This window comes from Rissa tridactyla, chromosome 1 (assembly GCF_028500815.1).
Source record: "Rissa tridactyla isolate bRisTri1 chromosome 1, bRisTri1.patW.cur.20221130, whole genome shotgun sequence".
Taxonomy (NCBI): Eukaryota; Metazoa; Chordata; class Aves; order Charadriiformes; family Laridae; genus Rissa; species Rissa tridactyla.
Genome location: NC_071466.1, coordinates 99821487 through 99847557, shown reverse-complemented (window position 1 = coordinate 99847557; position 26071 = coordinate 99821487). Strand labels below are relative to the sequence as shown.

The following is a 26071-nucleotide window of genomic DNA, read 5'->3' as shown; positions in this document are numbered from 1 at the left end:
TATTACTTTTCCGTAAATTTTTCTTGTAAAAATAGCAGTTAAGATTACAGGCTCCTAGATGACATGAACATTTTTGGTTGGCTGTTTTTTTTCTTTTTTTTTTTTTTAAATTACTGGATACATTACTTCAAGAGGGCCATATTTTGCAAAAATTTACACCTTGCCAGAAGCCACAAGTTCTAACATTTTCATTCCAACTGTACAGTAAGAGTCCTATGATCATCATCCCAAACATCTGCTGAGGATGCCTTTATTGTAATTCAACTCCACGGCAGGACTGTAAAACCTCTTTCCACATAGAAAGCCAAGGTCATCATTACCAAGCGTGCAATTCCCCAGTCCCTTTAGCCTGACATCAGCAAGGGCTCCTGCTGAACAAGGCTGCCCCTTCTCGTTCTTCTCAAGATCCAGCTCTGGAATTGGCACAGCCAGCCACTCAATTGGTGAGAAAACTGATCCAACTGCAACCTCATTCTTGTGGGGACCGATAGAAAGATGGCTAAATCAGTTTTCTGCTCAACTGGATGCATGTTTGTTTCAGTATAAAGGAAGCAACAGGAGATGAGAAGAACCAAGGAGAAATAGTTCCACTGTTTTTTCATGACTCTGAACAGATATAACAATAGCGAACTTCATTAAAAACTACTAGCCTGTTCTCAGTGGTTTTCCACCCCCTACTCTTCCCTGTGTTACTAGCTTCAAAGATCTGCCAGTTCAGCTGCTCAGAGGACCACTCCCTAACTTGCATGATTCCCAGCAATCTGGATTAGTTTTTAAGAGTTTAAATAGCCTCCGAGCAGATCAGCTGATGGATCTGTCAGCAGCAGACTTTGGAAGGAGGATGGTAACAAGCAGCTGGGAGGAGGTTCTTCATTTTCTCATCAACGCATACAGATCTGGAAGACAAACTCTGTCCAATAGCCTAAAGCATCAGTATAAAAGTCTGACTGTGTCTTCCCTGATGCTCTTACTGATTTTATTGATTAAAAAAGTCAGGCGCTGACATAATACTGGGTTAAAAAAAATTAAACAGTGTGCAAGTCGAAAAAAGTGCAGGAATCGGTATGCCAACTCAGCAGTGTTAAGCAGACAGTATCAACATAACTGGCAGTGTCTTTGTACTTCAGTTACTAAAAATACCAATCTGGAAGCATTCTCCTATCAGGAAGTTAATTACCGGAAAGAGAGATCTGAGAGATCTGATCATCTTATATTGCAAGTGGGACTCTTCTTACACTGTAACAGTTTAATCTAAACTGCTACAACCAACCCTTTTATTTCACCAGTGCCCCATCTTACTGACCTGAAGCAGGAAACGCTGGCAGCCCTAAAGACAGACAGAAAGGTAAGAAGACTACCATTTATGCTACACATTAAATAATCCATTGTCGAGTACTTTGATAAAGTTATTCCAGGCACAGTATTAATACTACCGGAACAAAATATTTCAAGTTATAATTATTCTAATTCATCAATGCCGGTGTCCACAATATCCGACCGAGCAGATGGGACCAGAGGCAACGACAACCAGAGGGGAAAACTCTGGGAGTAACCTTGAGGTTCTCCCATCCCTAACGATACGGACCCTCAGCGCCTCCCCTTCTCCCCCCCGCCCACCGCCATCTCTACACCTCACTTCAGCCGCTTACAGACCCCCTGTTGTCTCTACACCTCACCTCAGCTGCCCACAGCCCCCTCCCGCCATCTCTGCGCCCCACCTCAGCCGCCTACCGACCCCCTCTTGTCTTTACACCCCAACTCAGCCGCCCTTAGCTGCCGGGTGTCGGGCGGGAGAGCCGCCCTCCCCCGGGCGGACGGTTGGCCCCCACACGCCTGACCAACAGCACCAACCGACGCCGGGGGGGGGGGGGAAGGACACCCAGGTACGGCCGCGCACCTGCGCCGGCCGCGGGGTGCGCATGCGCAGACGCCGTACCCAAGGCGGGGTCGGGGGGAGCGGGTCGGGCTCTCCCCTCACAGCGAGGAGGGAACGGGGGGTGCTCGGGTCGGGGCTGTCTTTCTTCTTCTCCTCCTCCTCCTCCTCCGAGCGAACGGCGGAGCGGTGGCCGAGCCAGGCCTTCCGCCCCTCTCAGCCGCCTTGTCACCGCGCTCCCCTTCCGCGGGTGGGGCCGTGGGTTGCCCCGCGGCGGTAAAGCCCGTGGTTTTACCTGCGGCTGGAGTCAGCGGGGGCGTTGTGCGGCCCGCCGGCCGTTAACGGCCATCTGCCCCCCGCTGTGCCCCAGAAGCTTATTTCCCCGTTTTCAAGCTCTCCCCCGTTGAGACGTTTCCCAGACCTGAAGAGTGCCCGCCGCGGGGCCGGGCAGGGCCGCACACCCTGCCCATTGCGGGCGCAGGTGTGTAGGCGCCAGTGGTGGGGACGCACCTTGGCGGGGACTCGATCCATTGCGGTTCCTTCGTGGCGCAGGCTGACGAGGGCCCGCAGGTCACGGAGTCCCCCCGTTTCAGAGAGTCTCAGCAGTGACCATCTTGCAGGACGCCTGGGAGAGCCATCAGGCTATGGTGGAGGCCCCCATTTCTGGTGCCGGAGGCTGAACGGCCAGCTCATGAGCAGGAATAGGGGAGCTGCTGCTGGAAGGTGAATGTCCAGAGGAGAAGGGAAGCAAGCAATGGGCTGCCAAGGCACTTTAGGTGTTTAAAACACATCTTCCTATGACTGGTGGTGTAGCTACCGCTGAACAATCCCAGTCCCCACCACCCGCCGTCTAATGCTTCCGTTGATAATGCTGTTAGTTTAGACTTAACCCCACCATTTTCAATATCCTTCACACCAAACACAGGCATCTTTAGAGGTAAGAGTGCATTAGCTGGCCATGCGTGCCATTGAGAGCTGGAAGTCTTTGTAGCCAAGTCTAGGAGACCACACACATTCAGTTACTGCTTCCAGACTCTGGTAAGTGTCCTGTGCAACCAGAATTTGTGATTTCTTGCAAGCATTAATTGATGACAGCAAGTTCTTGCTTTACTTGAATTACTTCTTAAACCACTCTTGATTTTGATAAAATGCTTACACTTAATTTCTAGACATTTTTTTGAAGTAGGTAGACTCAGAAATACTGGCTATACTGTGAGAAGACAAAGTGAATGAAGAAGGAAATGTGTAATTAGAATGACAGCTATCCCCTTAGTAACTAGAAATGCTCTCAGGGGTGACTGGATTGCTTTAAAACAACAGGAGTAAGTAGAGTGCTCTTTTCCAAGACCTTTCTGCCAGGAACACCTCATATCTCTCCTCAGCTCTCTTCTTACTTGAATAACCACACAAGTATATCATGCCTGGAGGAAAACTTAGTGCGTGTTGGGATTTGCATGTATTTCATGGGAAAAAAAGTAGTGGAAAAGGGAGGAGAGTGAATGAGAAGTAGGTGCATTTGCCTTCAGGACAAAGTTTCTCATTTTTCTCTTTGATTATGCAATCTAAGCTCTTCCCCTTTGCATCTTTAAAAATGGTGCTTTGTCACCGATTCCACTCTCTCTTCAGCAAAAATCTTCTGTTTGCGTCAGCATGGACTTCCCAGGAGGGCAATAAAGCAACTATTCTTTACTTTGTAAGACACACACAACCCTCAAAAGAACCTGCTCCTGACCAAATACCCCCAACCTAGGTACCTATATTTACTTTGAAAACCAACCCTGAATTCTATACCATAACTAGGGCCCTTGGGCACAAGTGCCATCTGTACGTCAGTCAGAAAAAGGTATTTTATTCCTTTGAAAGCTCAGACTAGGGTCTTAACAGAGGCATGGGTGTGGAAAGAAGGGAAGAGGAGCTCATGCGTGCAGCTGATTAATTTTTCACCACCACACTACACAGCCTGTGTAACAGATAGATAGAGAGCCATTCTTTTTTATGTCCATCTCCTTGGCTCAGCAAGGAACTAGGGTTAGATCTTCCCCACCCTTTCCTTTAATGAGCTGATTTGATTTTTTTGTTTTTATTTTTTTTTTTTCCTGATTTTAAAACACCCCTCTTTTTTCCAGTGCCATCCCCTTGATGACACTCCTGTGTCCAACTTGCACGCAGATACCACGTACACACCAGAGCAGGTCTGTTCTGTGCATGAGAAAGGTCAGTCACTCTTGAGAAAACGCTGCCTGCAACCTCGCTTTCCCTCTTCCCAAAAGTGATGAAATGTGGACCTGCTTCATTCTCTTATCATTGTGCATCTTACCCTTTGGTTTCTGCGTGTTGCTGCATATAACACACCAAGCGTGTGAATTCAAACCTTTGAATTTAATTTACGGTAAACTGAACACACACTAACATTCACCCCTGTACAAATAACAGAAGGTTATTTGGTCCTGCTTATAAGGTTATAAGGTTCCGCTAGAAAAAAGTATATGGACGTAATCATCACTAATATTTAATTAACAGCACTGCACCCACCACAACTTAGCACGCAGTTCAGTACAGCAAGCTAAGTATGTGTTCTCCCACATAGTTTTTAGCTGTACTTCCAATGTATTTTGTTGCCTCTCAGGTCCCTCTTCCTCCCCCCAGTTTTGAATCTGTGTCTTGATATTCGCTAGAGGTGAGAGGTACGAGTCTCAGAGACGCTCACGTTCCTGCGACCTCTCTGAAAGCAGCCGGCTGTGTCAGGAAGAGACACTGAAACGAGCACCTGGCTGGAGGGGAAGGCTGGCAGAACTCTGCTCGTATCTGCCCTTGTTAACAGCACCCAGCGCATCAATCCCTACATGAGTAGTTCTGGCAAATGAGCCGGAGCATGTGCCGTCCCCTTCCTTAAGCAAGTGTCACGGCAAGAATCTCAGACTCATATGGGCAGGAGAAGGGCGTAAATCTGTAGAAAATTAGCATCATTAGTTTCTCCTAATTTTAACTCCCCATTCTGCCATTACTGTGCTTCCTTTTTTTGTAGCCTTTTAAATTGTGCTAAACTTACGGGACACCTTAAAAACTTTTTAGAATCGGAAGATATAGGTAAACAGAAAAATACAGGAAAGCACTCCACTGACAGCAAAAAAGACATTAGAACTTAAAACCTTTGCTTTAGATTAAGTAAATCCCCAAACTCAGTATTTTTCATTGCTTTTGACATCAGCTGCTGTACAGCCACTGCACCTAATAACCAGCAAACTTTTTTTCAAAAGTGTTAGCAACAAACCAGGTCAAACCAGCTCACGGATAAGGCAGAAAGAGAATAGCATTACATGATGAATGTTGATGGAATCCTGACTCCAGGGGCGAGACTGAAGTCTCCTGGACAAGCCTCACCTTCTCTGCCCTTTCCAGCTCAGCTGGTGGGAATCTACATTTAGCAAAGTGAGCCTGGACTCTTTCGAAAAGCGATCCAGCATGACAGCCATCCGTACCTGTACTGGAGGGGCTCGGAATGCCGCATCCCAGTCTGAACTGAACTGTCAGCAGTACCCATGCAGAACAACACTTCAGCACCCAGGAGGGAAAATAAACCCCAAACAGCTTTCTCAAAGCATTTTAGGGCAAGAAACATATTTTCCAAGCACAGTTACACTGTACGGTGCAGAACCTGTGGCTTTTTACAGTGTTCCAAGATTTTTAATCAAGCAATTTTAATGGCTTCTTGCCATATACAGTGCAAATACCATAGTAGCATCTCAGTACTGAAGGAAATCTCTCTAAGACGAGGTGATGACAAACACAACGGAAACACTTTTTTTCCTTTCTCCTGTTGCCAACGTGACACTGTGGATGTGCTACAGGGCAAAAAAGCACCAAACCTTGGTGACTAATCTCACAGATGCAAGTCACTTGGCTGCACAGTCTGTCTCCAAAAGGACCAGCAGAGCTTTGCTGTGCCTCCTGGTGTGGATCAGCAGTATCCTCCTCCGATCTTTCCTTCTCCTTTACACCAGATGAGGCCAACACACAACCACCATGAAAGGGCATGCCAAAAATACAAAGGGTTAAAGATTTTCCAACAGGTATGCCTATATCCATAACAAATGTAAGGCCAAATGTAATTAGGAGGAGTGACATTATTATTACTTTAAATAGCACCAAGGATGTCATTATCAAACAAGAATTCACAAAGCAATACTAACAAAGCTATTTACCCTATCCATTTTCATGTAGTACCTATAGTTTTTATATGATTGTCACTTGGATATATGTTATTTTTGCCATTCCTAGCTTTCAAGATGAGAAACTGAGGCATCCCTATGTGTGCAGAACACTAATAAATCACTCTGACAAACTGACAGAAAATTCAGTTCTACAAATAAATGCAGCTGTTACCTGGCTGTTAACTTCAAACAATTTCTGGAACAATAAAAATGTACAGAAATGTAGCAGGTTACACAGGAGCCTGACTGGCAAGTTTCTGCAAAAATACTCACTTTTTATACTGACACATCTCAAAAGTTTAATTTCAGAGAGTGTAATAGCACTTGATACAGTAGGTTTTCCTGAGAGAACTCATCACAGACCGTAGCCAAGAAAGCTTCAATCTATCTCCTCTGTTTTCTGTTATTACCCAGTAACTATAGAATAAATATTTTAGAATGCTACCCCGTGTTTCTGTGTATCGCGGGATGTACAAAGTTCTGTGAGATAATGATTAAGCTTCTTGCTTTTGAAGCAAGTCTATGTGATTTGAAGAAAAAAATGTCTGATGCATTAATTAAGACCAGAAAAGAATAACACTGGTAGAGAAAGGGTTCTGTACCTTGATGCTCCTTTACTTCAGAGCCCATGTGCCACAGACAGCATTCAATTAAATAATAGTCTTAGCAATAAACATAGACAATACACAGAACACTACACAACATCACTCCTTTGGCTCAAAGTAATTCCAGTTTGTTACTGAACAGATGTTACGCAAAATCTCCAACGCGCGGCTGAAAACAATAACCTTCACATCCCATAGCTGAAAAGGCTAGTAACAAATTGGCAAAGGAAATTTAGATTGCACATCCCTTACGTAGTTTTATTTCTTGTGCAGTTTTGAAACAGCACCAGTATAACTTTGGTATTCATCTGAAAAAGGCTTAGTTGGGAGGGCAGCTGGCAGTCAATAGTTCTCCAAGGTAAGCTCTGTCTGAAGAGGCGCCCATTTCCAACTTCTCCAAACAAAATAATTTGTTTGAAACAAAACTGAACTAATTTGTTTTGAAATATTTCATGCTGCAGCACACCCAAGATACAGTTGTGTTCTCACAGGGATGTTAGTAACAGTATTAGTAACAAAATCACGCTGAGAGATGATGAGGAACCATAGCAATGGTTGCAGGAAAAGTCAAGATAATTTTTAAAAGGAGCACTCTGGGAAGATTAGCTTTTAGAGAACTTTCTATTGCCTGGCCTAGTCAAAGCCCTTCCAGTGTTATATTGTTCCCTCCTGAAGCAGAGTATTACTTAAGATAATTTTTACAGTAAGAACAATCATCTGCTGGAACAACCTCCCCAGGGACACAGTAGAGTCCTTGTCACAGGAGGCTTTACACATGCAATAGGGCAGGGTGCTAGATAATCTCATCTAGGCTCCCTTTCCCAAAAAAAGCTGGATCAGATGATCTTTCGAGGTCCCTTCCAACCTGGGCTGTTCTATGATTCTATGATTTTGGGGATACTGAGAGACCGAAGAGAGACTTCATTTTCTATGTGACCACCAAAACGCAAGCATTTATTGCGTGATCATTCCTTTTTAAATCTGCTAGAATCGATCATTGCCTTTACCAATGAGGAACAAAACATGGGGGGAAAAAAAAAACACTTTCAAGTATATAAACAACATATTTCATAAATAAAACCTAGCTTCCTCTTGACCAGTGGGTTTGGTGTGAAGGGGAAGCATTTGCGGACAGGACAGCTGAGGGGGAACTCTACTGGCAGTGGTGAAATTATCCAGGTGATAAAGGAACATAAAACTGTACTTCTCAGGATACTGGGAGGCTAACAAAATTACGGGATCTCATGGTATTGTGTGAAAACGATCTGAAGAAAACAGAAGGGGCTATGGACCGAAAAATTCTCTTTCCCACACCAGTAAGATATTTCCTCTTTTTGATATGCATCCTTGTCCCATCAAATATTGGTCCCTCCCATGCAGACATTTTATAGGCTTGTTGATATTTAGAGATATCCTCTGACACGCAAAATCTGTCACCAGAAACCCCTTTCCTATACATGTCCTGTTGCAACTAAGCTTTACACAGAGCCTCGCCTAGTGAGCCTCTGGACACTGCTACAGCACCAAGAAAACCATTGAAGGTTAACTTTAATATCCAGACAGTTATACTTTGGAAGAATTTGTTGTAGAGATTATAAGGCATTCTTTAGGGGTCAGGTAGTCCATGTTAATACAGACTTTCAAAGCTGAAGTCATTCCTACTCATATTTTTGTTAATACATAGAACATTTTCATAAATATGATAGGCACAGACAGGATTTTTACAACCATTAATCTATCTTCACTGTCAAACACAGCAGCTGCTTTATCCTCAGCAAAAATCTTTAGCAGAGTTCTGGGGCTCAGTCTGTTGCCCCAAAGGGCCTTGTTCTTCAGCCACAGCTGGAAGGATAGATTTGCCTTTCAGAATTCCAGGCAGCAACACTTTTTTTTTTTTTTTTTTTTAGTTTATTCCTTTTTCATATCAGCTGCTTTTTCTCTGTGGGGAAGATACTATCTTCTGGACATGCTAAAGTAAAATTGCACATCAACGTATGGAGAATGGAATGAAAGTGTAGCGTCGGCAATGATGCATTTGACCCAACCCCACTCTATATCCCCAACAGTCATGCAAACCTTGCCCATTATACGCTAGGGCACACTGCCTCCATGTGGCAGGATATGCTTCAGACCTTCTTTTCTCTTGCGTTTCACACAATCTTGTGTGTGGCTATGAATTTTGGAAATAGTTTTGGAAACAGAAGGAAAAGAACCCATACATTTTCTTCTGTGAGAAAGCGCAATATGGAGATGAAAAAAATTAATGAATTATATTGATAACAGCGTTTTTCACACAAATACTCACCAGGAACACACAGTAAAGTACAAAGGCTATATATATATATATGCATATATATATAAAAAGAATGCTTTCTCAAATGTTTATTACACGATGAAAGAAGACTAATTGAAAAAAATTCACATCCTGAACTTGATCAAAGGGGACTGATTGCTCTTCAGACCTGTTAGCTAAAAGCAAGATTGAAAGAGCAGTTTTGAAAAATTACATAAAACTGTATCACATTCTTTTTTTCAGTTCGTAACGGGTTTGATTCAAACTTGACTAGAAGACCATAAAAGTTGCTTTAGCATTAGACCAGCTATCTGATTCAAGTAGCACTAACACTGTGTTATGGGTACAGGGTTTTTCCCATGACTAAAATGGAAATACTTTGTGAAATTGGTATATTTTTCTTCCACACCACACTCATCCCCACCCCAAATCCCCAACCTCCACCTACTTTACCAATGTTGTTAGATACAAGACCTAAAGAAGATAAAACCCAAGACAATTATTGTTTTGCCCATTTGTGTCTTTACATTTCAGTCTTTACCAGCTGACCACAACTGCATTCCACCTCACTGTGAACAAGGTCTTCGTATGTAATTTCCAGACTGGAAAGAAGTGACATGGTATGGCTGAAAGGGTTTTGTAAATCACCAGTGCCATAATATTTAGGATTTCCCTGCTTTGGTTAAAGATATATTATGATGCTCTTGTCAAATCTCAATCTTACTGCGCAAAATACACAGTGCAAGGGGGTGCTAAATTTATGGTGAGATTTTTTTTCCTTTTTCTTTTCTTTTTAAGACAGTGCAAGGTCTAGAGACAGCGTTAGAATTCTCACGATTAGGGTGTTGCAGGGTTCTACACCAAATTTAGCTTACATTTCGTTGTATAAGCATTTTTCTATCTCTGTTTGGTATCCAGCAAACAATCCTATTAGAAATTTTCCAAACGTCTGTGTGTTTTTGTCTCTAAGTACTGTCCATTTCAAAACTTTTCAAAGTATAAATTAGTAGCTATACATCTGTTGTTGTTGCTCTGTTTGAACCTGTTGTTGTCCTGACTGCTGCTGTGTTGGCTGTGCCTGGGGCTGCAAGACATCAGTCTGAGGCACTGACCTCCACGTCAGAGGATGCTGTTCTGTTATCTGGTTCCCTAGAGGAGCAATGGAGTTCACCAAGGTGGTCAGGTTTATAAAATGAGCCACAGACTGAGGATTGGCTGCCTCTGGCTGCGGCTGGATCTGAATGTCACTTTGGCGGTTGTGCAGCATGGCGGAACCACTGACAGTGTCAAACGTGACGGTGAGAATTGAGTTGTCCAGCTGTAACTGGCGTTCAGGTGCAGTCAGATGGCCCACAGCCACTGGCTGGAGGTGTGTGAATTGGGTTCCAGCTGCCGTCGTAATGGGGGTAACAGTGATATTTGTCAGCCCGACAGAACTGGAAGGGGCTGTGACATTTGGGTCGCCAAGGGTCACCACCACCTGAGGAAAAACAGAAAGGTAACCTCAACCTTGTATCTTGCAGCTGACTACCAAATAACAAGCATCGAGAAAGGTCACCTGAGTGCCGACGGGCTCACATGTTGCTACTGCCAGCAAGAGAAGTAGCACAGAGACAGAGGGGAACATGAAAAGCTTGGAATATAACAACTTCCACGGAGAGAAATAAGAAGGTAATGCGAGGGAGGCATCTGCAAACAAGCAGCCAAATTAACTTTCACACTTTTAGTCACAGCTTCAGCCAGTTAGTGGTATTGGGCAAACAAGGAGATGGTAACACCAAAGGAAACAAAAAAAACAAAACCAAAATATGAGGAGCTTACTGGTCCAACTCCTTGTTTTTTTACAGTCTTTATTCATCTTTGTGATGAATTTTTACAATTTATCACAATTTATCAGATTAGCCTTAAATGGTCTGATCGCTCTTTTGTGTTTGCTATTAGGAAAAAAAAGAATTGTTATCCCTCTAAGCAATGCCTGCTACCCGTCACCCTGCTGCTGGAGCTCACCTGCTGGATGCTCTGTACAGCTGAATTAGTCTCATCTCCAACATTCCCTGTGAATTCACCTTCCTTCTCTGTGTATTCACTGAAGGCAGGGTCCTCAGGCACTTGTGCTTCCTCTTCCTCACCTGACTTTTGTTTTCGTTTCTGGCCACGTTTAAGAGCTTTCATATGCTGTTTCCCTTCTGGTAATTCTCCCTGTTCCAAGGCTAATTCCGGCTGGAGCAACACATTTCCAAACAAAACATCAAGTCATTTGGTTAGTGAAGTTCCAAGTAAGAGACTGTCACCTGAAGTTGGTTTACTGTCGATTCTCAAGTGAAGAAACAAACTTTAGCAAAAACCTGATTTCAGGAAATGAGACCTCACCCTGTAACTACCTCTGTTTTACCAACACCCATAGAATAATAGAATGTTCGGGTTGGAAGGGACCTTAAAGATGATATAGTTCCAACCCCCCTGCCATGGGCAGGGACACCTCCCACTAGACCAGGCTGCTCAAAGCCCCATCCAGCCTGGCCTTGAACACTTCCAGGGATGGGGCATCCACAGCTTCTCTGGGCAACCTGTTCCAGTGTCTCACCACCCTCACAGTAAAGAATTTCTTCCTAACATCTAATCTAAATCTCCCCTCTTTCAGTTTAAAACCATTACCCCTCATCCTATCGCTACACTCCCTGATAAAGAGTCCCTCCCCATCTCTCCTGTAGGCCCCCTTCAGGTACTGGAAGGCTGCTATAAGGTCTGCCTGGAGCCTTCTCTTCTCCAGGCTGAACAACCCCAACTCTCTCAGCCTGTCCTCATAGCAGAGGTGCTCCAGCGCTCTGATCATCTTCATGGCCCTCCTCTGGACCTGCTCCAACAGGTCTATGTCCTTATGTTGGGGGCTCCAGAGCTGGATGCAATACTCCAGGTGGGGTCTCATGAGAGCAGAGCAGAGGGGCAGAATCACCTCCCTCGACCTGCTGGCCACACTGCTTTTGATGCAGCCCAGGATGTGGTTGGCTTTCTGGGCTGTGAGCGCACATTGCTGGCTTATGTTGAGCTTCTCATCCACCAACACCCCCAAGTCCTTCTCCTCAGGGCTGCTCTCAAGCCATTGTCCACCCTGCCTGTATTTGTGCTTGGGATTGTCGATTGTCCTGATCCACATGCAGGACCTTGCACTTAACCTTGTTGAACTTCATGAGGTTTGCATTGGCTCACCTCTCAAGCCTGTCAAGGTCCTTCTGTATGGCATTCCTTCCCTCCAGCATGTTGACTGCACCACACAGCTTGGTGTCATCGGCAAACTTGCTGAGGGTGCAGTCAATCCCACTGTCCATGTCACCAACAAAGATGTTAAACAGCACCGGTCCCCGTACCGACCCCTGAGGAACTCCACTTGTCACTGGTCACCACTTGGACATCGAGCCATTGACCACAACTCTCTGAGTACGACCATCCAGCCAATTCCTTATCCACCGAGTGGTCCATCCATCAAATCCATGTCTCTCCAATTTAGAGACAAGGATGTCATGTAGGACAGTGTCAAATACTTTGCACAGGTCCAGGTAGATGACATGGGTTGCTCTTTCATCAACACCGTAACCCCAATGTAGAAGGCGACCAAATTTGTCAGGCACGATTTGCCCTCAGTGAAGCCATGGTGTCTGTGAACAATCACCTCCATATTTTCCAGGTGCCTTAGCATAATTTCCAGGAGGACCTCCATGATCTTGCCAGGCACAGAGGTGAGACTGACCAGCCTGTAGTAGCCTGGGTCTTCCTTTTCCCCCCCTTTTAAAAATGCGGGATATGTTTCCCCTTTTCCAGTCAGTGGGAACCTCATCAGACTGCCACGACTTCTCAAATATGAGGGATAGTGGCTTATCAACTTCATCCGCTAGTTCCCTCAGGACCTGCAGATGAATCTCATTAGGTCCCATGGACTTGTGCACCTTCAGATTCCTCAGATGGTCTCGAACCTGGTCTTCTCCTACAGTGGGCAGTTCCTCATTGTCCCAGTCCCTGCCTTTGCCTTCTGCGACTTGAGTGGTGTGGCTAGAGCACTTACTGGTTAAGACTGAGGCAAAAACAGTTGTTGAGGACCTCAGCCTTCTCCATATCCTGGGTGAACGGATCTCCTGTTTCCTTCTGGAGAGGGCCCGCATTTTTTCTAGTCTTCTTTTTACCACTGATGTACCTGTAGAAGATTTTCTTGTTTCCCTTGACGTCCCTGGCAAGGTTTAATTCTATCAGGGCTTTAGCTTTCCTAACCTGATCCCTGATTGCTTGGACAATTTGTCTGCATTCCTCCCAGGCTACCTGTCCTGGTTTCCATGCTCCGTAGGCTTCCCTTTTTCTGTTTGAGATTGTCCACGACCTCCTTGTTCATCCATGCAGGCCTCCTGTCGTTTTTGCCCGACTTCTTCTTTGTTGCATCACTCCTGAGCCTGGAGAAGGTGATCCTTGAATATTAGCCAGCTTTCTCGGGCCCTTCTTCCCTCCAGGGCTTTATCTCATGGTACTCTGCCAACCAGATCCCTGAAGAGCCCAAAGTCTGCTTCCCTGAAGTCCAGGGTAGTGAGCTTACTGTGCACCCTCCTTGCTGCCCTAGGGATGCTGAACTCCACCATTTCATGGTCACTGCAGCCAAGGCTGCCCTTGAGCGTCACATTCCCCACTAGCCCCCCCTTGTTGGTGAGAACAAGGTCCAGCGTAGTACCACTCCTTGTTGGCTCCTCTATCACTTGGAGAAGGAAATTATCATTGATGCATTCCAGGAACCTCCTGGATTGCTTATGCCCTGCTATAGGGGTGGTTGAAGACCCCCATGGGAACCAGGGCTTGTGAATGTGAGGCTGCTCCTGTCTGTCTATAGAGGGCCTCATCCACTTGGTCTTCCTGGTCAGGTGACCTGTAGCAGACCCCCACTGTAACGTCACCTGTCCCTGCCCTCCCTTTAATCCTGACCCATAAGCTCCTGACCCATGTTATGTAACAACACAGATCAACAGCTTCCATCTGCTTATACACATTAAGCTGGGGCTGACTCTCTAAAAAAACTGATGTCTCCACCTCACCCTCCAGTACGCTTGGAATCTAGTTGCCACCAGAATTCTGCAATGGCAGATTTACCTGAACAATCCCAATTGAGGAGGCATCAATGGTAGTCGTCTCTGGCAGCTGCTCTAAATCATCAATCCTCACTGAAAGAATCTGTGGACAAAGAGTTATCAGCCAATGAACTGCAGCAGCGCATACCACAGTCAAACAATAGAGCATTGCCCTAATAAATCCTGTCACAAAGCAAAAATGATGTCATCTAACATTTTACATGTATCATTTAATACAAGGGATTTAACCATGGTTTTTAAAAATAACGTCATGGCATATCATCTTTTCTTTCTTGCTGAAAACCAGCAAAGTTTAAAGACAACAATAGAAGAATATGTTTATTTTCATATTCTAGACAGAACACAGGCCATTGGCAAGTGATGAATTCTATACAAAAGAAACAGTGTGTTTGAAATTGTTTTTTATTATTTTAGCATTTCTATTTATAAACCTGTCAACTGTGTCCTACTCCATAATTTTCAGCTACATCTATACATCTCAGCTGATCAAAGAACAGAGACAAACTGCCCTCTGGATTGCAAATATGTAGCTACATTTTTAATCCAAAAATCAATAAACCAAGCTTTTTCTTGATTTCCTTCCCAGTCATAATGATAAAAAAATAGAGATAGTTCAAGGCAAAGCAATACTCATGATAAATTGGTAGTAAAAAAAAAAAGCCTCAAAGGGAACAGACAACCCTTAGTCAACCTAAACAAGAAATGCTGAGGAGAAACACAATAGCTATTCAGAAATGTACAACACAGAAAAAGCCCCACTGGGGTCAGACAAAACATCCCTCTAATCCAGATACTCTGCAGTCAGCATTCATCCTTAATGCTAAGAATAATTTTGTATCATCACAGATGCTGCCATCACCTCTATTCACCACTTCTTTCAGACCACTTCTGAATACAGAGAACACAATGGGGGAAAAGAATCAATTATACTCCCTAATGGATGAAGACAAAACATGAAAAAATACACATTTAACCTGAGGCAGAAAAAGAAAAGGGATTTACATTAATCAGAACAACTTCATTTTCAGGGAGACTAACAAATATGTTTACTACTGAAACATAATATAACAAAAGGGCTGATTCAGTTAACCGTATGCTTAACAGACGCTACCTAAAATTTGCACCAAAAGAACAGAAAAAAAGAAAAAGTAATTCCTTTCAAGTCACTGAAGTCTATACATTTTTAAAAAAAAAAACAAACAAACCAACCTCCCCACAATCTACCTGCCAAGCTAACTCACCTCTGGATGTTTACGCCTCATATGTCGACTCATGGATGCTCTGGTAGAAACCTTTGTCCCACAGAGCTGACAGCTCTGGGCTTCTACCTTATCATGAGTGAGCTGGATATGCTTCTGTAGCATGTAATCAGTGACATATTTCTTATCACAGACTGAACAAGTCCACTGTTTTCCTACTGGTGGCAGATGGAAGGAAATGCTGTTAGCAAGAGCGCCCAAAGACGAGTATCATGTTGTCAGCATCTCAACAAGAGGAACAATTTTATGGTGGTAACTTGATGCGTAACATTAGTGCCAAGACTGGCAAGTCTAAAGCAAGCCTAGGAAGAAAATTAAGCTATTGTCTTTGAACACAATTTTTTAGAGGATTTACCTGTATGAATCAACTTATGAGTCTCCATTGTATTTCTCTCACTAAACGTCTTGCCACAGAGTTCACACATGAAATCTTTGATTCCTGCATGAAAAGCAGATTTAGCACCTGAGTGAAAATAGTCTAAGGTATCTGGGACAATTCTGAGTCTCATATTACTAAATAAATATGTATATATCTCTCTCACAGCAAAACAAGAAGCAGCCCAGATTCACTAACTATATTTATCTACGTGATGCCACTATATCTGGCAGAAAATGAACCCAAGAGGAATTGATGTCGGAGGTAAAATTTTCTTTAAGGAAATGAGATCCTGAAGACTAAATTAAAACAAAACCAACAATCTAGACCTACCCCTAGACGAAACCCATCTCTCTTAAAAAAGCAAAACATGAAAACAACCAAACTATGTATCTTAATTGTATAACAGGTGGTATTGGCTGATGAGAGGACAAAACCCCACTCTTCAAAAAGCAGAATATGAGTATTTTTTAATTAGTGTTCCTCATACTCTCTGAATATTCTAGATACAAGTTCTTTCAGGTAGCATTTAACTGATTCAGGGCAACTTTTGTACATCTTTAGAGACCTCACCCGTGTGTCTTTTGTAATGCTTCAGCATGTTGACTTTCTGTGCAAATTTTCGGTGACACTCTTTGCATTCATATTCTTTAATGCCTTTGTGAAGCTTCATGTGGTGACGAAGTGCATGTTTTGTCTTCATTCCTGTGAGACAAAAAGTGCAGCATGACAATTAGTCCATTGCTCCCACGTTCAGAGAAGAAATCAGGACGGTCATGTTGTTAGCCAAGAGCTCTAAGATTATATCTGCTGCGTGTCCACAATTGCATATTGTCAATAGTTGAGGTAGCAGCGCACACTGTCATTATTATTTTAATTCCAGGCAAAAGCTCTGGAAAACATCTGAGTAACCACTGAGGAAGAAACAAAACAGCAGGGACAAGCACAGACAAAACGTCATTAGAGATGTCAGACTTACTGCCTTCCACTGAAATGCCAGTTTAGATTTTTTCAAGTTATAATGCAAACAATTCACAAACTCAAAGCAATTTTGATTCTTATAGCTCTTAGAGAAATTACTCTATTTCTTAAGTTTAAAGACAGCCTAGAATGAAAAAATTAACTTGTATTCACTTTAGTTCCGCAAATGCATTGTAACTCAGTCAGGCAAGCACTCCTCAATCTGACAAAAGCAAACTTTATTAAAATCAGTTTTGTCTTATGGGCTATGAAACAAGACTGTATAAAATTAGGGGTAGTTTATGTAACCACAAGGCTCCTGATTATTACAGTTTCTACCTCTCAAAAAATGCAGGACTTATAGCACTCCGAGGACTTTCCCAACATTCTAAGAACAGAAGTAGCTTTAATTCAGATATTCACCTGCTATTCAGTATCACAATTAATGGAAAACAAGGCATTAGACATACCTTTGCCACATTCTGCACACAAGTATTCTCGGATATTATCATGGACTCGCATATGTTCTTTTAACATGTCTTTTCTAGCAAATGATTTGCCACATTGCTCACAAGCATGACTTTTTACACCTTAAAAATAAATTTAAAAGACAACATAAACAAAAAAAAATGTTAATGAAAAATGTGCATCTCCTAAAAACTGACTAAACTGGTGAATTAGAGGGCAACAGTCCACCTGTGTTGTCAACCACATCTTTCATGCATATTGTAGCCCAAACTACATTAGAAGACTTTGGAGAGACAGAAAAGCTGGCTTTTTGTGTGAGATCTGAAAAAAAAGATAAAGCCTGAGGTAGGAAAATACTGAATAGCATGAAATAATAATGAGCTGTTAAAAATGATTTTGCAATAGCCGTTTCAGCCTGTGTAATGGTGAGAAGGTGGCATGGATAAGAATTTGAGGAAGAACAGAATACAGAATTGGGATTTTTAGCAGGTGAAGCCTGCACCATATAAACTAGGAACCTGGATTGTGTGCCTAGACCAAGTATCTTCATTAATACTATCTGCTTTAGAAAACTCATCTACCCTAAAAGCATAAATGTAACACTTATTGTAACTTACAGTCAAAACCCCTAACTTATTTCCACCTGAAAAAAATAAGGCAGGCACTGGCAACAGAAACTTCTTTTTAATATTTGTAATAATAAAGAACCACAACATCTTTACCTGTATGTATAAGCTTATGTCTTTCCAGATTTCCTATACTGTTAAAAATTCTTCCACAGATTTCACATGGATGGATGTATCTGAAACCAAAAAGACGAAAACCTGTCGTTCTTTTCTTAAGACAGAGAGGGTTTTCAGGCATCTCTGTCAGTAACTATTTCATTTGGTAATACTAATTACTATTAAAAGTTCCTTGAAACATAAACGCATTTTTAAAATGAGCCTTAAGAAACCTCTAAGTTCACTGCAAGCTTGGAGCAGTCTGGCATTCCTCAAATCATAGTTTTTAGAAAATATTTACCAAAACCACAGATTTATACTTTACAAAGGCCAAACTGGGAGGCTGTTGACTAATCATCTGTGTGAAGTGAATAATTTGTGATATGTATTTCAAGCTTTTCATAAACATTTTAACAAACATTGTACAGTTTCAGATATTTTAGTACAGCCCAATTCTCTAAAGCATCAGGTGGCAGAGCCACTGTAACTTCAAAAAAATAGCCCCTCTTATCAGTCCAACACGTCATCTTACTTCTGCACATTAGGATCAGGCAGGTTCTCCCGATGAATGACCATGTGTGCGTGGTAAGTTGCCTTCAAGGCAAAACGTCGATTACAAATGCTACAGCCATAGCCCTTCTCCTTGTGCACGTCCATTATGTGCTTCAAGTACTCCTTCCCTCTGCCGAAAGTCAACTGTGGAATGAACCAATAGTGAATGGAAGGGGAAAAAAGTCCTCAGGAACAGCAACAATCTAGTAACACATTATCAGGATTTAGAGTCAGAGCTAGCAGACATAAATATCCTGTGTATCACTAGATGAAAAATCTGTGAAAGCTGGATTTAGGCCTGAACCTTTTTGGCCATTACAAGCACGTTACTACAGGACATCAGTTAACTCATTTGGAAAATTAGCTTGAGATGGTACTTCTGCTTCTTACACTGCACAATTAGAGGACCTCCGATTATTTGTGCACCAAGGAACAGCCATGAAGAGAACCATGTCTAACCTCCACTAGCTGTCAAAGCAGGGACACCACAGATGGAAAAAATGTCTTTTGGGCTCCAGGGGCATGGTAAGCTCTAGTCTGCATAGTAAGCTTTGGCACTAGCTCCAGAAGAGTTGGTATTTCTAGGCATTGCAGGGCAGCGATTCTAGGTCAGCTCCTGGAAGTGCTACTACTACAATAGAGAAGTGCAAGACTACTTAGCTCCCTGGGCTAAGTAATCCTGCATAAGCAGATATGCTCCAACTTATCAGGGCAAAGTGTCATAATGATGTGATCTTTTGCTCCCATTTTTGAACTAGTCAGGGTATTTCTGACAGCATTGCACAGCTTGGTGAAGGTATACTTTGGGATGAGAAAAAAAAAATAGAGAGAGATTCTTAAGAGCTCAGAAGAAATATTTCATTAAGATTCATTCATATGTTGTTCTCCCTTAGGAATGTGTGAACAGGTGTTACCAGCCAAAAAAAGTCTCCCCATCTCATCACAGGTAACACTAATTTTCCACAGCTGTTGCCTTACACAACTGTTTATTTCACAAAGACCTGCAAAAGCGCTAAAAAAACCCAGCTTCTGAAAAGAGCTTTCTAATTTGAATGGCACAATTGCCTTCATTTGGAAGCATACAATTTTATATAGTTTACGTACCACTTCAGTGTCAGGCATTAAAATTACCACACTGAAAGCAAGCACATGATTAACTGCTGTGATACCACATCTTCTTGTGCTTACTGACATAAGCTTAAAATCAGTTCGCACTTAAAACCAGTTCACAGATACGAACAGAAAACTGAAGTATTATTACCTCCATGTCTTTAAAATTAAGGTAAGATAAGCACTTTGACCACATTAAGTATAGACTGTGAAATAAGCTCTGATTTCCATGGGCCAAGTCAGTGGCTTAGCTACCAAAATTCCCTTGTCCCTATGTCAGCTTGGCTGGTTTTGCTGTTCTCACTGATTGCTTTTGCATCCCACCTGCCCCAGAACAGTGTGCTTGACCAGTAAGGGCACAGAATACAATCGGGCCTTAAGGACCCCATTCTTCCCCATTACTTCTTTACAAAATGGCAAAAACCATGCAAGTAAGAGGTTTAAAAAGTCTTCCTTTCTCAGCTGACAACTGCGTAAAGTATGTTCCAGCAGTATTTCTGACGCCATCCTGTTAGTAATAGAGTAGGCCAAGAATAAGCAGTCACACTGAACATAAGCAACAGTCTTAATCCTCCACTCTGGATATCCACTAGAGGACCATCTGATCTCATCAAAACTAATCAATTTGTGGACTGTATCATTCAGAAATGCTGTAATGATTCTAATTTGCACATAATTAATAGGTAGTGTAAGATTTGCATCTTCCTTTATTGTTTCTTCCTCCAGTTTTGCTTGTTTGCCTCCTTACACACAGGTAAGCGTATGGATGTGTATTTCTCTTTTTTAAGTGTTTAGCATTCACCTTACAGAACACCACCTGAAGTCTTACAGAATAGCATCACTTCATAGATCAGAGGTAACAAGCACTGCAGAAGAGAGCAGACCTGTGGACTGGCCTTCTCTTTGTGAACCCATAATGTTATTTCAAATTCTGAATGATTCATAGACATCTCCACTCCCTCCCTCCATGCCAAAACAAGTTAATTTGGAAGTATTTAAAGCTACCTGGCACCTTTTGCAGCTATACTTGTGAGGCTCAGAATCTGCACTTTCATCAGAGTTGTCATCATTTTCTTCTGACGAGATTCCAATTTTACCAATGAACTCTTCTCTTTGGTGATCATCCATTAGTGCTATGTCCTGGGTAGGGGGGAAAGAATATTCTGTTTTAATAGATCAAACTTCTACTTCAAAAGGTAACACCTAGTCAGCTTTTGTTGCATGCAGACTGCCTTGCATTAACAATTGCTGTAACATTATTTATTTAAAAAACCCTCCTGCTTCATTCAATTCAGGTAAAAAAAGGTCCTCTCCATGACCAAACAAGGAACGTTTATCCAAACAAGTAATACCTAATTTTTGTGTACAAAAGGAACTTTAATGTAAAGAGAGACTCAACCGGCACAGTATCACATCCATAAAAGCATCTTTATGAGCACCACTGAGTGATACAATTCCCATTCAATTCAATTCCTTACAATTCAGTGTTAACCTAGTTATGTCAAAACAACCCGGATCTGATTAAGCATTACTAATAGGTTTTGGGTTTTTTTGTGATTTGGAACATTCTGATAAAACCAGGTAAGGAACTCAATACACAGGCAGTTATGCTGGCATATAAAAGAGAACCACAATCACTAGCATGGGAAAGGGCAGGAACAATTAGTTCTCTTGATTGTTTTTTTTTCCCCACAAAGAGAGGGGATGACAGTAACCCCTCAGCCCAACCAAACTACAACTGGAACAATATATCTGTCTGCAGCCTTCCTGTTAAGTTATTCTCCCTGCTATAAACTAGGTGACCTCTGTGATTCACCCAGGGTCAGAGAGGTGTTTTTTCCATAGTGTTCAGAATAGTGTTCTGCAGCGGTAGCTGAAATAACTTCGAATGTGATAGTCCATATACGCCGTAGCAATCCAGATGCAGAAACAGCCATCAGTAAATCAGAGCACAACTCACGCTAGGCTGCTGTAGAAACATCACTGCACAGGGTACATAACCACTGCTGTGTTGCCAGTACGAACATGTGGCCATAACAGTCTCAATATATTCATTGATATATTGATATGTCTGCTAAGTAACATGCCTTTTCTAATAAATTAGTAACACAATACCTTAAAATGGACATGAATATGATCTCTCAACACATCCACCCTGAAAAATTTACGTCCACAGATTTCACAAGTGTATTTCTTGTCTCCATGTGTTAAAAGGTGTTTGTTCATATTGCTCCTACATGAAAATACCTAAAAGAAAAGAAGAAAGGAAGGAAGGGTTTTTGTATCATGTCCAGCAGGACTACAGTTCTTTGCAAGTTATCCAATGGACAGCGCAGAACATATTTACTGTCCTGTTTTATTAATTCTGTCAGAAACACGTAGGATCTCCTGTTACCCAACCAGCAGGTGATCTCAGAAACTGCTGGCACAGCAGAATACAGGTGTACAGTTCCAAGGAACTGACTGAAATTGGCTGCTCATCAGAGGTAGACTTTCAAAAAAGCTGCATCAGAATTACATAGTGTGGATTTAGAAATATTTAGACAGTGTCTTTTGAATCATGAATGTCTATAAAAAGACACATCCACAAAATCTACCTTCATCGATATATAACATACCCAAAAGATCAAAAACAAAGGTCTACACACCAACTTAAGAGTAGCTTGAGTACATCTTGCACCATGAATCATTAAACATTTATAAAATCACTAGTTGAACCCACAGTCTTTGTACCTGTGATAACGACCGCTTAAGATCATGAGCGTTAAGTACCCAAATGCAAAAGTGTCATGACTATACCATGAATTCACTTTGATTTCTAATAGAAAATTATTCCCAATGCACACAGTCAACTCCACCTGTTTACATTCTGGCAGAAAAAAAATCACACTAAATAACATAAGCCATGAGATTCCACTGACAGACATAGTGGCCATCTTACACTCTACATTGCACTACATGTCCTGAAAAAAAGCCTAGTCTGAGCTTCAGTTTTGTTCTTATCTGTGTCCTAACAGCTCCCACCATCCCTGGCCACAGTGGGCTTGGATATATAATGGAGTTAAGGCTGTTTAAAGAGTAATGTCTTGGCTGGGCGACAGGGCTCACTGGTAACTGACCATGTGCCTGTCCGGGTAGCGAGGTAAACTGACTTGGCACGTACCCGAGTGCACATCATTTACCTCAACCTTTTAGCAGGCTGTATGCCTATTCAGGTAGGCTGCTACTGTGGTTTAATACACAGGTGGTGACTTATGCCATGGTAACTCATTTGGAGGTGCTGGGTTGAGACGCACTGTACCCCTGCAGCATCCTTGGGGCTACAATGCAGAGTTTCACATGGCACACACTGGCAAAGATGCCTACCTTCCCACACACGGGGCATCCCGAAGGCTCCTTCTTGTAGCGAACCATGTTTTCCGTGCTGTGCTCAAAGTCTTCTCTTTTCACACGCCTCACCCCTTAACAGAACAGTTCCCATCAAAAAAACAAAACAAAAAAATAAACCATGGTTTTCCACTCCAATCTGCATGCCCTTTCAGGTGAATACTGTAAAGAAGAGTGAAACACTGGGAAGAGCCTCAATGCAGAATTTAATTGCTAACAAAAGGAAAATTTCTAAATTAAAATGGGGTCTTAGGAATATAAAAGCAAACTGCCAAAGTGATGTATTTTGGCTTATTGGTTATTACACCAATTTTGAAGTGTCTGAAAACAGACATCGATTGTCAACACCAGGAATCAGGCAGATCTAGTAGACCTTGGCATTTCTATCAGGTATCTGGCCCAGAAATTCCCCCTTGAAGTATCTAAGGAGAGGGAACCATCCAGCACCATCTTCACTGCTCAATAAGGATTTCAGACCCCTTTCTCACTACTTTCAGGAGGGAAGAGGACTGCTGCTGTTCTGTGACAGCTAAACATGAGATGTCTTGCCATTGCCATTCAGCCCCTCGTCCTCTAGCTGTCCTCCAGTTCATGACACAAAGGTCTGAATCACAAGAGCAGCCAATGATGGTTGGCTTTGCCCAAAGCACCAAATTAGATAACCTGTCTGCTTTTTTAAAATCACCTTTGGTCTTACCACCTAGATCACTAGAGACATTTTAATACATATTTTGGCAGTCTACCATCACCCAAGTTTTTCCAGAGTCTTTGAGTACCTATAACATCCTTAGATGTTTGACATTTTGAACAGTAAACTCTTATAAAATCATCTTCATGTATTCTCATGGTTTTGAAAGATAACTTCACACAGCATTCCATTTATACTATATTCATACAGCAGTCACTTTCAGCCATACATTGCAAGTTAATTCTCTGCCTTCAAATTTTCAAGTTACCACACTTTTTTTTTTTTAAAAAGAAAGACTAGAATTCAAAGAAAGGAAAAAAAATAAATTAAAATCAGCTAGTCTAAACTACCACATAATAACCCAAGCAACTTTCACATGACTGTTAGTAGCACTGGATCCAATCGCATGAGGCTGAAAAAAAACACTGCAGGTGCTCCTAGAAAGTTTTTCATAGAATTAGACAACTCCCCTCCAGAGGAGTTTATATTTTTAATAAATGTCACATTTTGCTGAAGCCTGCTACTCTAGATCAGGTAACTGACTAAAAAATGACAGCTACCATCCAGAAGAATCTAATGCATAATCATTTCCTTAACCTTCCCACCCCTATTAGTGTTTCAAGCGTAATAATTAGGTTCATCTGCAGTATACTTACCTTCCAAATGTCGTCTTTGATGGTCTAGCATGACGTCCTTCCGGTAGAACATCTTATTGCAGATTTCACACGCAAACTTCTTATCCCCGTGCTTTTTCTTGTGTTTTGAAAGATTACTGTTTGTAGAGAAAAATCTGAAACACATCTCACACTGGAATGTCTTGTCATCTGTAAGCAAGAGAAACCATGCAGCTCTTTACAGATGAAAGTAGGTATTGTGTATTTGTGAGACAGGTATTTCTTTGGTTAGGCCTGAGTTTTAACATATAATCCATCATTATATGGATTGAGGAGGGAAATGCAAAAGCATGTATTTTTCTTTTACTTTAAAATTTGTCTTCCCATTAAAAAGACAATAAACATCAAGCTACCCATTGAGTTTATTTTTGCTACCTATAAGTTTAAATATCACTGGAAGGCACCGGAGGACATTTCTTTAAAGGCTATGAATATATATGATGCTAACTTGAACACTGACTCTTGCATCATAACTGCCTCACAAGGGGTATTTCCATTGTGGTCTAGCATACATTAAAATTACGTTTGGAGTGGATTCCGTCACAGCTGATTCAAGTTTTTAATGTTGGTAAAATCACTGCACATACAGCAACACAACATCACACAAACAGCTGTGTCTATGCGCCACTGGTTCCTAATGCCAGCCAGTACTAAATATTCCAGAAGAAAGTGGAAAATCTCCAGACCATTACATGATAATAGGCCTATGGGGAAGTTGTTGTGTATTCAGTAGTTGAGACTTTTTTTAGAACATGAAAGCACAGTCCTGTAGATGGAATCTCCCAATGCTACAGCAATTAAAAAGAAGTAACAGTTTGATGCATTAAAGAGTAGAGCAAAAATCGCTGTTTGTTTTTGTAACAGTCAACTCAGAAAATGAGCTACTGTCTTTGAATAAACAGAATACTGAGGTTACATGGCATTATTTTGCATTCTTCATAAGGCTGAGTTTTTATACAAGCTGTACCCTCAGAAAGGAAATGAGAAAACCTACTTTGAATGGTGCTGTAAGGGACAATTACCCAGGTGATTCTGGACTGACAGTTATCATGGGTCCATAAAAGTAATCACGATGTCATTTCCTAAGCGTAAGATCTCTCAGCATAAATAATATGAGTAACCACAAGGGATGGCTATGGGAGAAAAGGACAGGTTCTGGTGATACCAAGAAAAATAAACCCCAAATGCCTAGAGAGACTACTGCAAGTCTAAAGAGAGAAAGCATGAGAAAGCAGAAGAAAATTGTAATCCCAGAAAACTCGCCCCCTTTCCAGTTCCTCTATTCAGAGAAATGAGGTGAAACTTAGTTTCAGAAAAGACAGTTAAAGAGAGACAGTGACAGGGTATCTGTGAATATACAAACGAAATACCAGTGAGAACATTAGACAGGTGAGCAGGAGATACTGAAAAAAAACCCAATACATAAGCAGATGTGTGGCTCTGCGGACTACTGGCTGTGTATTTCTTATGACAGCAATGATGGCAGGGAGGAAGAAGAGGGGCAGGTTGCTTGTTGTGATGAAAAAAATCTAAATGCTTATTCCCCCGTTGTAATTACTATGTTGAGATGGATTTGCAGATATCCCCACAAAACGGAGTAGAGACTACAGAAAGCGGAACGGTTAGCCATTCTCACCTGTCCTGCAGTTATGGAATTCCAACGCACTCTCTATCCGAAAGGCCTTTTCACACGTGGTGCACTTGTATCTGTACTCACTGTCAACCTGAGGATTGCAAACGGTTAAGTGTTTAAACAGGGAAAAAGCCAAGTCA

At 42.1% G+C, this 26071-nt stretch overlaps 1 protein-coding gene across 9 annotated transcripts in view; it reads right to left on the bottom strand.

Moving 5' to 3' along the window:
* Positions 1-5398: 5398 nt before the first annotated feature.
* The window catches only part of PRDM15 (PR/SET domain 15), a 43638-nt gene continuing 22965 nt past the window's right edge, over positions 5399-26071 (bottom strand). For 3 of the 9 annotated variants that reach the window (XM_054209826.1, XM_054209838.1, XM_054209847.1), the window contains exons 12-25: positions 25935-26022; positions 24281-24448; positions 22916-23010; positions 21665-21796; positions 20555-20689; positions 18420-18583; positions 17888-17967; positions 17168-17287; positions 16311-16442; positions 15717-15800; positions 15344-15519; positions 14104-14184; positions 10990-11202; positions 5399-10462 (exon numbers count right to left, since the gene is read on the bottom strand). In XM_054209826.1, coding sequence (XP_054065801.1) covers positions 9986-10462; positions 10990-11202; positions 14104-14184; positions 15344-15519; positions 15717-15800; positions 16311-16442; positions 17168-17287; positions 17888-17967; positions 18420-18583; positions 20555-20689; positions 21665-21796; positions 22916-23010; positions 24281-24448; positions 25935-26022 — 2145 coding nt within the window. In that variant the 3' untranslated portion in view covers positions 5399-9985. Of the gene's footprint in view, positions 10463-10989; positions 11203-13339; positions 13419-14103; positions 14185-15343; positions 15520-15716; positions 15801-16310; positions 16443-17167; positions 17288-17887; positions 17968-18419; positions 18584-20554; positions 20690-21664; positions 21797-22915; positions 23011-24280; positions 24449-25934; positions 26023-26071 lie in introns of those variants that run through there. The other 6 variants (XM_054209819.1, XM_054209809.1, XM_054209830.1 and 3 more) reach the window with 5 other exon arrangements.